Genomic DNA, 12,094 nt, shown 5'->3' on the forward strand with positions numbered 1-12,094 from the left:
TCATTGAGTGTTCCCCTGCTTCTGCCTCTTCCCCTTTTTTTATTCCAGGTAGCCAAGAGAGAGGAGATATGAAAGCAGATGGCCACTTGGGAACAAAATCCTTAAAGAAGTGAATGTCCTGCCAGGTGGTGGTGGCACATGCCTTTAATCCCAGCACTTGGGAGGCAGAGGCAGGTGGATTTCTGTGGGTTCGAGGCCACCGTGGTCTACAGAGCAAGTTCCAGGACAGCCAAGGCCACACAGAGAAACCCTGTCTTTAAAAAAAAAAAGCCAGGTGGTGGTAGCTCACACCTTTAATCCCAGCACTCGAGAGGCAGAGCCAGGTGGATCTCTGTGAGTTCGAGGCCAGCCTGGACTACCAAGTGAGTCCCAGGAGAGGCGCAAAGCTACACAGAGAAACTCTGTCTCGAAAAACAAAAAAAAAAAAAAAAAAAAAAAGTGATGTCCAAATGATCCCAGGACCACTTTGGGAAGCTGCTAAAGACCCAAATTCTCAGTCGCCAGCATAGACTTGTTGAGTTAGAATCTGTGGGACACAGTCCAGCAATCTGCTTTTTAATAAGCCTAGTACCTATTATAGGCTTGCAGGGGATAGTTTAGGGGTCCTGTTTGGTTGGGGTTTGGTCGGGCTCTTTTGAGACAGGGTAGCTCAAGTTGACTTTGAACTCCATTCCTCTTGCCTCAGCCTCATGAGTACTAGGATAAAAGTTTGTAGTACTACATTGACTTAAATGGTGGTGCTGTGTGATGTGTGTGTGTATGCACACATGTGCCTGCATTTATGTGTATGTGTGTGTGTGTGTGTGTGTGTGTGTGTGTGTGTGTGTGTGTGTGACAGAGGGGGGGGTATGCATGTGCCATGGCACTTGTATGGAGTCAGAGGATAGCTTCAGGTGTCAGTCCTTGCCTAGAGAACTTGCCCCAGTCTACCTAGAGACAGGGTCTCTCATTCATTTCTGCCTACGCCAGGCTAGCTGGCCCATGAGCTTCCGGGACTCTCCTGTATCTGCCTCCCACCTCCCAGGAGGGGCACACTGGGATTACAGACACATGCACTGCAGTCTCCAGTTTTTAGTTAGGTTCTTGTCTTCAAGTTAGAGTGTCAGGATTGTGCAGCAAGTGATGTGCCCACTGCTGAGTCGTCTCCCAAGCCCTTAAAGGTGTTTTATCAACAGAAAAATAGCTTCAACTTTTTGTACCTCCTCAGTACGTGCTATACATAACTAATGTCAAATTAAGTATTTCCTATAATGCTTGTAAACTCAGGCCTATAGTTCATAACCAATTCATTTTAGCCAGTAAAGATACTACTAATAGGGGCCAGCAGCTGGAAGGCACCTGCCGTCACACCTGACAACCTGAGTTCAATCCCCAGGACCCACATGGGAGGAGATAAATGACTCCTGAAAGTTGTCCTCTGACTTCCATACTATGACAGGCATGCGTGCGTGTGTGTGCACGCACGCACGCACGCACGCACGCACGCACATGCACATATAACAATATCATAAAATAATTTTTTAAACAATTTTTTTTTTGTTTTTCGAGACAGGGTTTCTCTGTGTAGCTTTGTGCCTTTTCCTGGAACTCACTTGTAGCCCAGGCTGGCTGGAACTCACAGAGATCTGCTGCCTCTGCCTCCAAGTACTGGATTAAAGGCGTGCGCCGCCGCCGCCGCCGCCGCCGCCGCCGCCGCCGCCGCCACCACCACCGCCCGGCATAAAATAATTTTTAAAAGACAAAAATAATAGATATAAAGACAAAGAATTAGATGAGCGATTTTTCCAGTGGTTGGTTGAGCAAAGGCCACACTAGCCAGCAATCTGAGAGGATGGTAACATCAGCGTGCAGCTGCTCTGACTGGCAGATACAGAAGTTGCATAAGGTCAGCAGTTTCCCAATTTTAATTTATATCAGAATCTCTGGGGAGGACCTACAAAACCAGATTGCTGGGCTGTTCCCCTGAAACTCCAGCTAAAAGTTGCTTTGCCTTTGAAGAAACCACTTTGATTAGGGTACAACCTCACCTGTAGCCTCTCAACTCATAATGACATGACTTTTTCCACGCATTGGTGTAGCTGTTATTAACAGTTCCTAGAGAACCATCCCAAAGTCTGTCATGACAAGCACACAAAATGGGGCTGCAAGATGAATCATCACTTCGGAAGGGCAGTGAGCTTGCAGCATATGAATTACCCAGTAGTCTAGAAGAGTCAGAGTGGGGAGTGCTGGCCAGCAGGGCCGGAGAAGAGGAAGGCAGGCAGAGAGGCAAGAACCGTCCCTGGTCTCCGTTCACAGTACCACTGCTAGTCCCCGGATGAATAAGTGACCTTAATTCCTCTACATCTCTAAGATATCAGGGAAGTTTCTTTCTAGAAACTTCTGGCCTAAAGGTGGACAAAGCATTCATTTGGGCTTTATGGAGAAGCCTGTTTCTTAGCAACCTGATTCAGAATGCAGTTTCTGGAGAAAAGAGCTCTTGCTGGTAGGAAAAAAAAAAAAAAAAAAAAACCAGCACAGCTCCAGTTATTAAAGGCCTTACCATAGTGTGAATAGTGTGACCCTTGGGAAATTCGTTCACCTTTATGAGGAAATCAACCCCAAAAAGCAAAGAAACAGGTGAAATATTCTACTACATGGGTTCACTGGAAATAAACGGACATTGTAGAAAACAGACGGAAATCACCCCATTACCTTGGTTTAATTTTTTTCAGTGTCAACCATCATCTAATCCTGAATATATAAACTTTGCTCAACATTTTAGAATGTCCTTGACAAGTACTTGATGCAAGGTAAAAGGAAGAAAGTAGCAGTCAACATGTTTTCTCAGGGCATGAGTCTATCTACATCTATCTATGGAGGTTTTCATACCTGTGGGGTGCTGGGGGGGGGCTCCTTGCTCCATCACTGGATTGTGTTGGAAAAGCTTTTGCCCCACATGAAAACCCTATGGGTAAGAAGACACACTCATGGAATTTTGTTGGCTAATTTCTCCATGACTTCTTGAATTTTAGATGAGGCCCAGCGTTTGTTTACTGTAGACATATAACACACAATTGCCAGCCTGGAAGCTTAAAACAACGTGGGTTTATTCTCTCAGTGTCTGTGGGTCATGGGTCCACATGGACTGAGCTGGGTTCTCAGTCCAGAGATCCACAAAGCTAAATCAAGGACCAGCCTCATCTTCACAGGAAGACTCCAGTGGGAAAAGATATGTCTCTGAGTTTCCCTTGTGTGTTGTCAAAACTCGGTTACTGTGTCTTATGGCTGGAATTCTTGGCAACTGATGACAGGAGACTGCTCTCACCAACTAGAGACCACTGTCATTACCATCATAAACTTTTCACAACATGACTCCTGGGGCCTTCAGGAGAATCTTCCCATGTCAAATTTCAAGCCACTTTGAGGTCTCACCTGATTATATCAGGCTTCCCCTTTATTATGGACTTTAATTACACTTGCAAAAATCTTTTCTGCTCTCGAACACAATAATTGTATTTACAAGAGATTTCCACATTCATTGACTCTGCCTACCCTAGCCCCTCACTCACTGTGTCTCTGATCTATGAGCTAAAGCTGATGTTCCACTTTCAAGATCATGGTACACTTTATGTGTGTGCTTTTTACTTGCTAAAAAGTGTAGCGTCCTGAATCTCAAATGCAGTATTCCTTGGACTCAACGGTAAACTAGCCCTCCTTCTCCTAAATTCCTGACTCTGAAAGCTTTGTTGATTTTGAATATATCCCCGGTTAACTGCATCTTTAATCATTCTATAGCCACAACCCTCCCTGCTCTGCCAATTTTATCACACAGATGCAATTTCTGTTCCACCATTTAATGTGACAACTCAAAGCAGCTGCTTTCCCATGATTCCATCTAGACGCCTACCTGCCCTCAGCAAATTTGGAACTGCTATCTGTAACCTAGCCCTCCTGGGTATCAGAGCATGGTCACACACAGGTCAGTTAGTGTTGCAGGGCACCCACCAGAGAAGACTACTCAGACCCAGGTTGAAGTCAACAGAGAGTCTTAGTTAGCTGACCAGCAACTACACTGGGTGCTCAGGGTCCTAGTGCTGCCCCAAGCCTTTCTCCGATGAGCTTTGAAACACAAAACCACATCCCGGGTTGACACAGCTCAGTTAGCAAGAACACTTAGCGAGAAGCAGAACTGCAGAAGCCAAAAAGCAAGGTTAACGCAGTTAGAGACTCTCCCAGACCTGTGGACTTGGATGGATTAGGTCCTTGTTTTCATCTTGGCAAGTGGTGCTGTCCACGTGCTGGATTTTACGGCCTGAATGGTACTTCCACCATGGAGTCAGTTGCGCTAAGGTCTGGGAGGCTGTTACAGTTAGAACCTGCAATTTTAGGAGATAATATCACTTTTAAATAGCCAATGTTTTAGTATGCCTTAGGAAACATAATTGGATCTATTATTTTAGGGCACAAGCAAGGTTGAGGTGAGAACTTAAGATTTGTTTTAAAAGTAAATAGATTTGAAGGACTGGCAAGTTGGCTTAGCCTGTAGGGTGTTTAGCCACATAAGGCTGGGACCTGACCAGATCCCTAGTACCCACTTAAAGCCTGGGAGGTAGGGGAGGTGGAGATGACAGGCCAGTCCTTGAGGCTTACTGGTCAGCTACCCTAGCCAAATCCATGAACTTCAAGTTCAGTGAGAGACCTTATCACAAAAAAAGTCAGGGCTGGAGAAGTAGCTCAGTTCATTGACAGGCATGCACAAAGCCTTTGGTTCAATCCTCAGCACCATGTAAACCCCATCACCTGTAGTCCCAACACTAAGGAGGTGGAGGCCAGAGGACCATTTAGTTATTATCTTAGTAAGGTTTTAACTGCTGAGTAGACAGAAGTTTCTGTCCCACCAGCAGCTCCCAAATAAACACACTGAGGCTTATATGAATTATAAATTCTCAACCAATAGCTCAGTCATGTTACTAGCTAACTCTTAGATTTAAAAGGTTTAAATTGTCTCGGGGGTGAGGGAGTGAGGAGGGTGGTACACACCTTTAATCCCAGCACTGGGGGGGGGGCAGAGGCAGGCAGATCTCTTTGAGTTCAAGGTCAGCCTGGTCTACAGAGCGAGATCCAGGAAAGGCGCAAAGCTACACAGAGAAACCCTGTCTCGGAAAAAAAAAAAAAAAAAAAAAAAAGGTTTAAATTAACCCATGTTTCTTACCTACACTCTGCTACTTGGTTGATACCTTTTCTCAGTACAGCATACCCATCTTGCTTCTCTGCTGACGACTCCTGACTCCTCCCTTCTTCCTCCCAGCATTCTCAGTTTGGCTCTCCTGCCTAACCTTACCCTGTCCAGCTATAAGCCAGTCAGCTTCTTTATTAAACCAATCGCAACAACACATATTCACACGGTGAAAAGGAATATTCCACATTTCCCCTTTTTGTCTAATTAAAGGTTTTAATTTTAACATAGTAAAATTATATACAACAAAAACAGTTATCAAGTCAGAATTATAGTTACACTCTCTAGTCCATTCGTATTTGGCAAAAATTGGAGAAAATATTCTATTATCTATTTTATCTTTGTCACTCCAAAGTTTTATACCTAATTTACATTTTATCATAACTAAGGAAAACTTTAACTATGATTATCTGTCAAAGACCCCAGAAGGGTGAAATGTTACCTAATGACAGAGACATCAGACTGCCTAGACAGTCACCCTAAGTTCTTCTGTAATGTTGGGTCATCCATCTTTGGCCTATAGATCTAGAATATCTGACAGACTTTTCTCTGAAGCAGGAAATTTTGAAGGACTGTCCTACCTTGTATTGGCAAAGTCTGGTGATGGATTTCTTTTGTGTCCCTCTGGTCCAATTTGGACAGTATACTGTCAGCAATTGAGGCAAGGGCAGCTTCTTTGCTCAAATGACTAGCTTTGCCAAAAAGAAAGCAAACTCTATGTAGAGTTTCTTTGATGCCCATTATCTTCTGTGGAGTAAATTGGTGCTGTCAGGAGCAGATGTGTCTAGCTGTCATGAAAATCTTTAGGTTATTAAATGTATTAAATGCCATATTCTGTGGGTCTTTGAAATGTTTGAAGACCATCTATCTATCTAAATATATCTGTGAATGACCTTGAAAACATACCTAATATGACTATAAGTTTGACTATTATAGATGACTATTGCTGGAAATTGAACTCACGACCTCTGGAAGAGCAGTCAGTGCTCTTAACCACTGAGCCATCTCTCCAGCACCCTATAGATGACTATTAATTTGTGTTTCCTAATTGTACATTACATTTTTAAATGAGTTGCATAAACATAATACCCCAAACAAGAGTATATATAGTATAACAAAATTAACTTTAAATTTGTATTAATATATCAAAATCCCTACCAATGTAAAATATTTAAGACTAGTAGTTGTTTTCTTGGTTAAAGTAGATTCAGTAATCTACTCTTTTATCCTATCATTTCTATATCCCCTTTTTCTTTTCAGAACAAGATCCCTGAGATCTAATCTCCCTTGTTTAGGTTTTTGTTTTTGACCATTATCAATAACAACTTGTAACCAAACCCCCTTAAATGATACAAACATTTATAATCAATATTTTATAAATGTGGGCATCTTTCTGTAGATTACTTCCTGTTATTTGGGGTTGCTGGTAATCTTTGGACCCTGAGAAAATTTAGGATAATGGTTAAGTCTTGACTGTAGTATTCTGTGAGGCTGGGTCATCTCAGTCAGCAGCCTTGAAGCTGTTCTGGATGCTGGATCACCTGGGCCATCCATTTTTATTGGTGTCTTGTTCCTTGTTCTGAAAATTCATAAACTTTTAAAGGTAACATACATATCTGTATTAATACAAATATAGACTGTGCATTGTACACAAGTCAGCCAAAGATGATTTTTTGTTTTACGTTTGAGCAGGTAAAATCTACATTACATATTTTACAGTTTTTCTAGGTTTATTTCTATGTATGTAGCCAGGATTTCAGGGTGTCTTCCTTGATCAAACCTGATCATCTTTAATCTTGAACAAATCCACAGCCTTCTATTTTTTTGTGGGAACAAAAGCATAACTTCTTCCCCAAAGTAATACATTTTTTGACTTACATTTTAAAGTAAAGACATTTTAAAAATATATAGGTTGGTCTAATTTAGCAACTTTCATAATCCAACATGTCTTAGCAACGTGTCTGAGGTCCTTCCTCAGCAGTTAAAAAATTCAAAGACAACACAATAACATACAATACCCACACACTCTGTGTATTTTATATCTTTATGTGGCTTTTTTCTTTTATATTACTTTACTCTCTTTTTAAGGACTTTATTTTTTAAAACTATATTTTTTAAATCTATGATTGTGTATACTCTTTCTTTTCTCTCTCCCAAGCCTATATATATTTTTTAACATGCTGTAACCCATTTAGAGGTCTTTTTTTTTAATCTAAATCTGTCTTTGCTATATATCTGTAATCTTTTTTCTTAATGCATGAGCCTGTAAACTGTTAAGCGGCATGGCTAGGACCTCTGCCTCAGTTTTGGCACCTGGATCCCTCCTGCCAGGAGGTGCCTTTTTGTGCTGCAGTTTTGAGAGACTACGGAATCCACCACACAGCTTATCTCAGGGTGGGTTGGTGTCTCAAGCCTGAAATCGACAGCCAGGAGACAGGTCAGCGTGAGAGAGAGAGACAGAGACAGAGACACAGGGAGAGACAGAAGGAGAGAGACAGAGACAGAGACACACAGAGAGAGACAGGAGGAGAGGGAGAGGAGAGAGAGAGAGAGAGAGAGAGAGAGAGAGAGAGAGAGAGAGAGAGAGAGAGAGAGAGAGAGAGAGGAGAGTAGGAAGTCGCTCTTGGCTCCATTTCTGTGTGTCTAGAACCCTCTCTCAGGTTTTATGTGGATGTAGTTACCGAACGTTTGGGATCCACTACTGTGTTAAAACATTATAATCAAAAGTAACTTAGGGAGGAAACAGTTTATTTCACCTTATAGCTTATAAGTATACCACTGAGGGACCTCAAGGCAGGAACCTGGATGCAGAAGTTGATGCAGAGGCCATGGAGGAAGCTTACTGGCTTGCTGCTTATAGCTTGCTCAGCCTGCTTTCTTACAGAACCCAGGCCATCAGCCCAGCGGTGCCCACCCCCCACAATGGACTGGGCTCTCACACATCAATCACTAATTGAGAAAATGCCCTAGGGGCTTGCCTACAGCCCAATCTTATGGAGGCATTTTCTCAATTGAGGCTCTCCTTCTCTCAAGATGATTTTAGCTTGTGTCAAGTTGACATAAAAATTAGCCAGGACAGTTATCCTTAGCTGCATAGTTTGAGTCCAGCCTAGGACACAAGAGACATTGTCTCAAGGTCAGAGTGAAAAAATAAGAGCTATAGAGGACACCAGACCTCGGGTCCCCATAAACATGTAAGCACACATATGTACAATCTGGGGTTTTAGCTTAGTTGGTAGAATTGTCTAACAAGGATGGTACCCCAGGTTTCATACCAAGCACTACATAAAATCAGCTGCGGTGATGCACGCCTGGAATCGCTGCACTCAGCAGGTGAAGGCAGGAGAATTGGGAGTTCGAGTCTATCCTCAAGCTATATACGCAGTTTGAGGCCCGGTCTCGAAAATAATAATTGGGCTGGACAAAGACGTCTACTGCCAAACCTGACGACAGCAGTTCGATTCTGGGACCCCTACGTGGTCGAAGGGGAGATCCGACTCCCCCAAGTTTTCTTCTGACCTCCAAACAGGCACCTTGATGTATACACACACACACACACACACACACACACACACAAAATGTAAAGACAAATGGCTAGGAAGTAGTGGAAATGATGGAAACACTGGCATAAGCGAGAGTGACTGTTAAGTGACTAAAGAACTAATGCATAAATTAAACTGAGTTAGGCTCCCTCCGTGAATTCCATTTCCAGAAGCCGCCTGCGAGATAAGCTCTGGCAGCACGTCTGAAGCTCCACCCACCACCTGCTCTCCACTCTCACACTAAACTCAGTACTCGACGGAGCCGCGGGCGGGGAGGGGGTGGAGCCCTGAGGAGCGTGGCCAATGCGCGGCCGAAAGCGCGCGGGGGCGTGGCCGTGGGGAGGCGGAACCTTCGGCCAGCGGAAGGCGGAAGTGCTTGCGGCGTCACGTGACCTGAGTAACATGGCCGCGGCCCAGTGAGCGTTGCCGGTTCCTGGCGGGAGCTGGTCGCGTGAGCTGTGGGGCGGTCCGGGCTGCGCGTGGGAGAGCAGGGTCCGGGCAAGGTACCTGGGGCGGCGCGCGCGACGGCAGGACCAGGCAGGAGGGCCCGGGACCGTGTAGCCCATGAGCGGGCTCCGGGGTCCGTGCCGAGCCTCACACTCCCCTCGCCCTGGCGCAGCCCCGGCAGCCTCGGGCTAAGGTGTCTCGAGGCTCCCGGGCGCAGCGCGAGCTGCCACCATGAACCCGGAGAAGGATTTCGCGCCGCTCACGCCCAACATTGTGCGTGCCCTGAATGATAAACTCTACGAAAAGCGGAAGGTGGCTGCGCTGGAGATCGAGAAGTAAGAGCTACTGAGACCCCGCCCTGGCTCTGCAGCTCCTGGTGGCTTTGCTGGCCGCGGGTTTGGTATTGACCTCTCAGATTTCAGCTCTTAGCTCATTGCTTTAGAGCGGGAAATCCAGGACCCCCATCTTTGCCAAGTTCTTTAACCTCCTGGTGCCCCCAAATAGCAGCAGTGAAAATGAACTAACTTAACGTATGTGCAATACTTAGCACAGTGCCTGTCACCCGGGGAATCCTCATTGTGGCCTCAGTCAAAGCCGGCAAGATCACAAAGTGGCTTCTCTGAAGGGGTGGAGAACTTCCTTGTGAGGTTGTCCCGCCGGCTCTTAACAGCTTCTGAAGAGACCGTTAAATGGCCCAGTGCAGAAATCAGGTCAAAGCGTGATCCGCTGCTCAGAGGCTTGTCCTGTTTAATCTTTAGTCGTGTCACTCTTTCTTGCCAGTGTAATTGGGGGAAATCTGACCTTCTCTTCTGCAAAATTATACGTGTGTAACGGTGCATTGATGTTTGCTTTGTTTCCAGGTGTTCGAAACGTTTAATTGGTAATGTTTTGCTGAGTATGTGTGTGTGAGCACGTGAAATTTTTTACCCCCAGTCAAATCTTAGTAGATAGTTTCAGAAGAGTGGAAAGAAGCAGCCTGTGAAACTAGAAAAACACTAAAGTCCTGGAGCTTAAATGTCCAACATGGTAACGACTGACCGTATGTGTCTATTTACATTTAAGATAGACTGGTGATACAGGCCTGTAATTCTGGCACTTGGAAGGCTAAAGCAGAAATAGTGTACAAATTTGAGATTAGTTAGACCTAGTCTCAAGAAAAAAAGTAATAAATTGGAAATATATATATATAATTCATTTTAAATAAAAAATCAGTTTCACAGCTGAGTGGTGGTGGAGCACGCCTTTAATCCCAGCACTCGGGAGGCAGAGGCAGGCGGATCTCTGTGAGTTCGAGATCAGCCTGGTCTACAGAGCAAGATCCAGGACAGGCACCAAAACTACATAGAAAAACCCTGTCTCGAAAAACTAAAAAAAACAAACTAACAAAAAAAAAATCAGTTTCACTACCCATGTTCCAGGTGTTAAGTAGCCAACCACTACCGCTGCACAGTGCAGAATAGAAAACATTTCTGTCATTGCACAGTGCTCACTTGGACAGCCCTAAGCTATGGAGTAGTGCTCATTTATTGACCTAGGATAGACTCTTTACTCAAGGTTTCTTAACCTCGGTGCTGTTGATATTTGGGGCTGCAGAGTTCTTGGCTGTAGTGGGCAGTTCTGTGCCTTGCAGGATTGTTAGCAGTACCTCTGCCCTTTACCCACTAGATGCCAGTAGTACTCCATCAGTTGTGACAACCCAGACTGTCTTCAGACATTGCCAAATGTCCCTTGAAGGTACAAAATCACACCAGTTGAGAACAACTGCTTTGTCCTAGGACTTAGGTAAGAAGACCCTCCCATTCCTCTGCAGTACTCAGCATGTCCTCTCTGGCTGTTTCCTTCCTCAGCCACCACTTTTTTCAAGCTACCTCTTTTAGGAAGTAAGCTTTCTGTTTACATCCTTGCTTTCCAGTACTTGGCAAGTCTTAACAGGATTGCCATGCTGAATAGTGGGACCCAAAGATAGTGTATAGGCATGGTTGTGTGTCTGTGTTGTGTTGGCTTTGTGAAGTTGCACTCAATATTAGTCAGCCTTCCATTACTATATCAAACACCCAAGATTTAAATGGACAGGGTGAGCTGTGATCAGTTGACCTTGTTGCTTTGGGTTTATGGGGAAGCCCTTCAAGGACACCCCCAAAAAAGAGCTCTCAATCAGCCTGACTCTAAAACCCTGTTATCTCCAAATAGTGCCAGGCTGGCACTCCACCTTGAGTACATGGACCTTTGAGAAACAATTAAGATCCAGGCACTTGCACACTGACACCAGTTTTGTCCACACACGCAGCTTCACAGAAGTACCTGCTTTATCCTGGCCTGAGTCATCTGTTAGGTCCTTGAACAGAGGCTGTCACAACATCCTGCTTCCAGCACAGTCTATAAGTATTCCCTGCAGGTAGTTCTGTAGGGGCTTTGTTGTTAATGTTTTGTATTAGATACCGCCCTTGATTTGTAAAATTCAGAGAAACTTTAAGGGGACTATGACTTCCTTAAGAGCAAAGATGGTTTATTTATCTTCTGCACTTAGCACAGTGCCTAGTGGCATTTGTTACGTGGCCACAAGAATGGATAGTTTTACTGTTTTGACAGGAAAGTAGCATTATAGCTAAGGACTTTGCTACTCAAAGGTGAAAAGAGACTCTAGCTTCATCCTCGAGTGAATTAGAATTGGCACTTAAACAAGATCCCTGCGTAACTGTTGCACATGTTAGAGTCTGACAAGAGCTAACTTCAAAGACCCTCTATTCTGTATATAGAAAATTCCATATTTACATATATTATTCATCAAACTAATCCTGGCCAAACTAATCCTCAGCCAAATAGTCTATTAATCAAGCCCCATAGACACCCCATAGAAATCAGAACATTGGCAGTTGCCTATGGAGTA

General features: G+C 44.3%; 1 protein-coding gene across 1 annotated transcript in view; it reads left to right on the top strand.

Annotated features, from left to right (window-relative positions):
- Window positions 1-9,114: 9,114 nt before the first annotated feature.
- The window catches only part of Vac14 (VAC14 component of PIKFYVE complex), a 115,182-nt gene continuing 112,202 nt past the window's right edge, over window positions 9,115-12,094 (top strand). The window contains exon 1 of the mRNA XM_028891078.2: window positions 9,115-9,542. Coding sequence (XP_028746911.1) covers window positions 9,439-9,542 — 104 coding nt within the window. The 5' untranslated portion in view covers window positions 9,115-9,438. The remainder of the gene's footprint in view (window positions 9,543-12,094) is intronic.

Source organism: Peromyscus leucopus, chromosome 5, assembly GCF_004664715.2.
Source record: "Peromyscus leucopus breed LL Stock chromosome 5, UCI_PerLeu_2.1, whole genome shotgun sequence".
NCBI lineage: Eukaryota > Metazoa > Chordata > Mammalia > Rodentia > Cricetidae > Peromyscus > Peromyscus leucopus.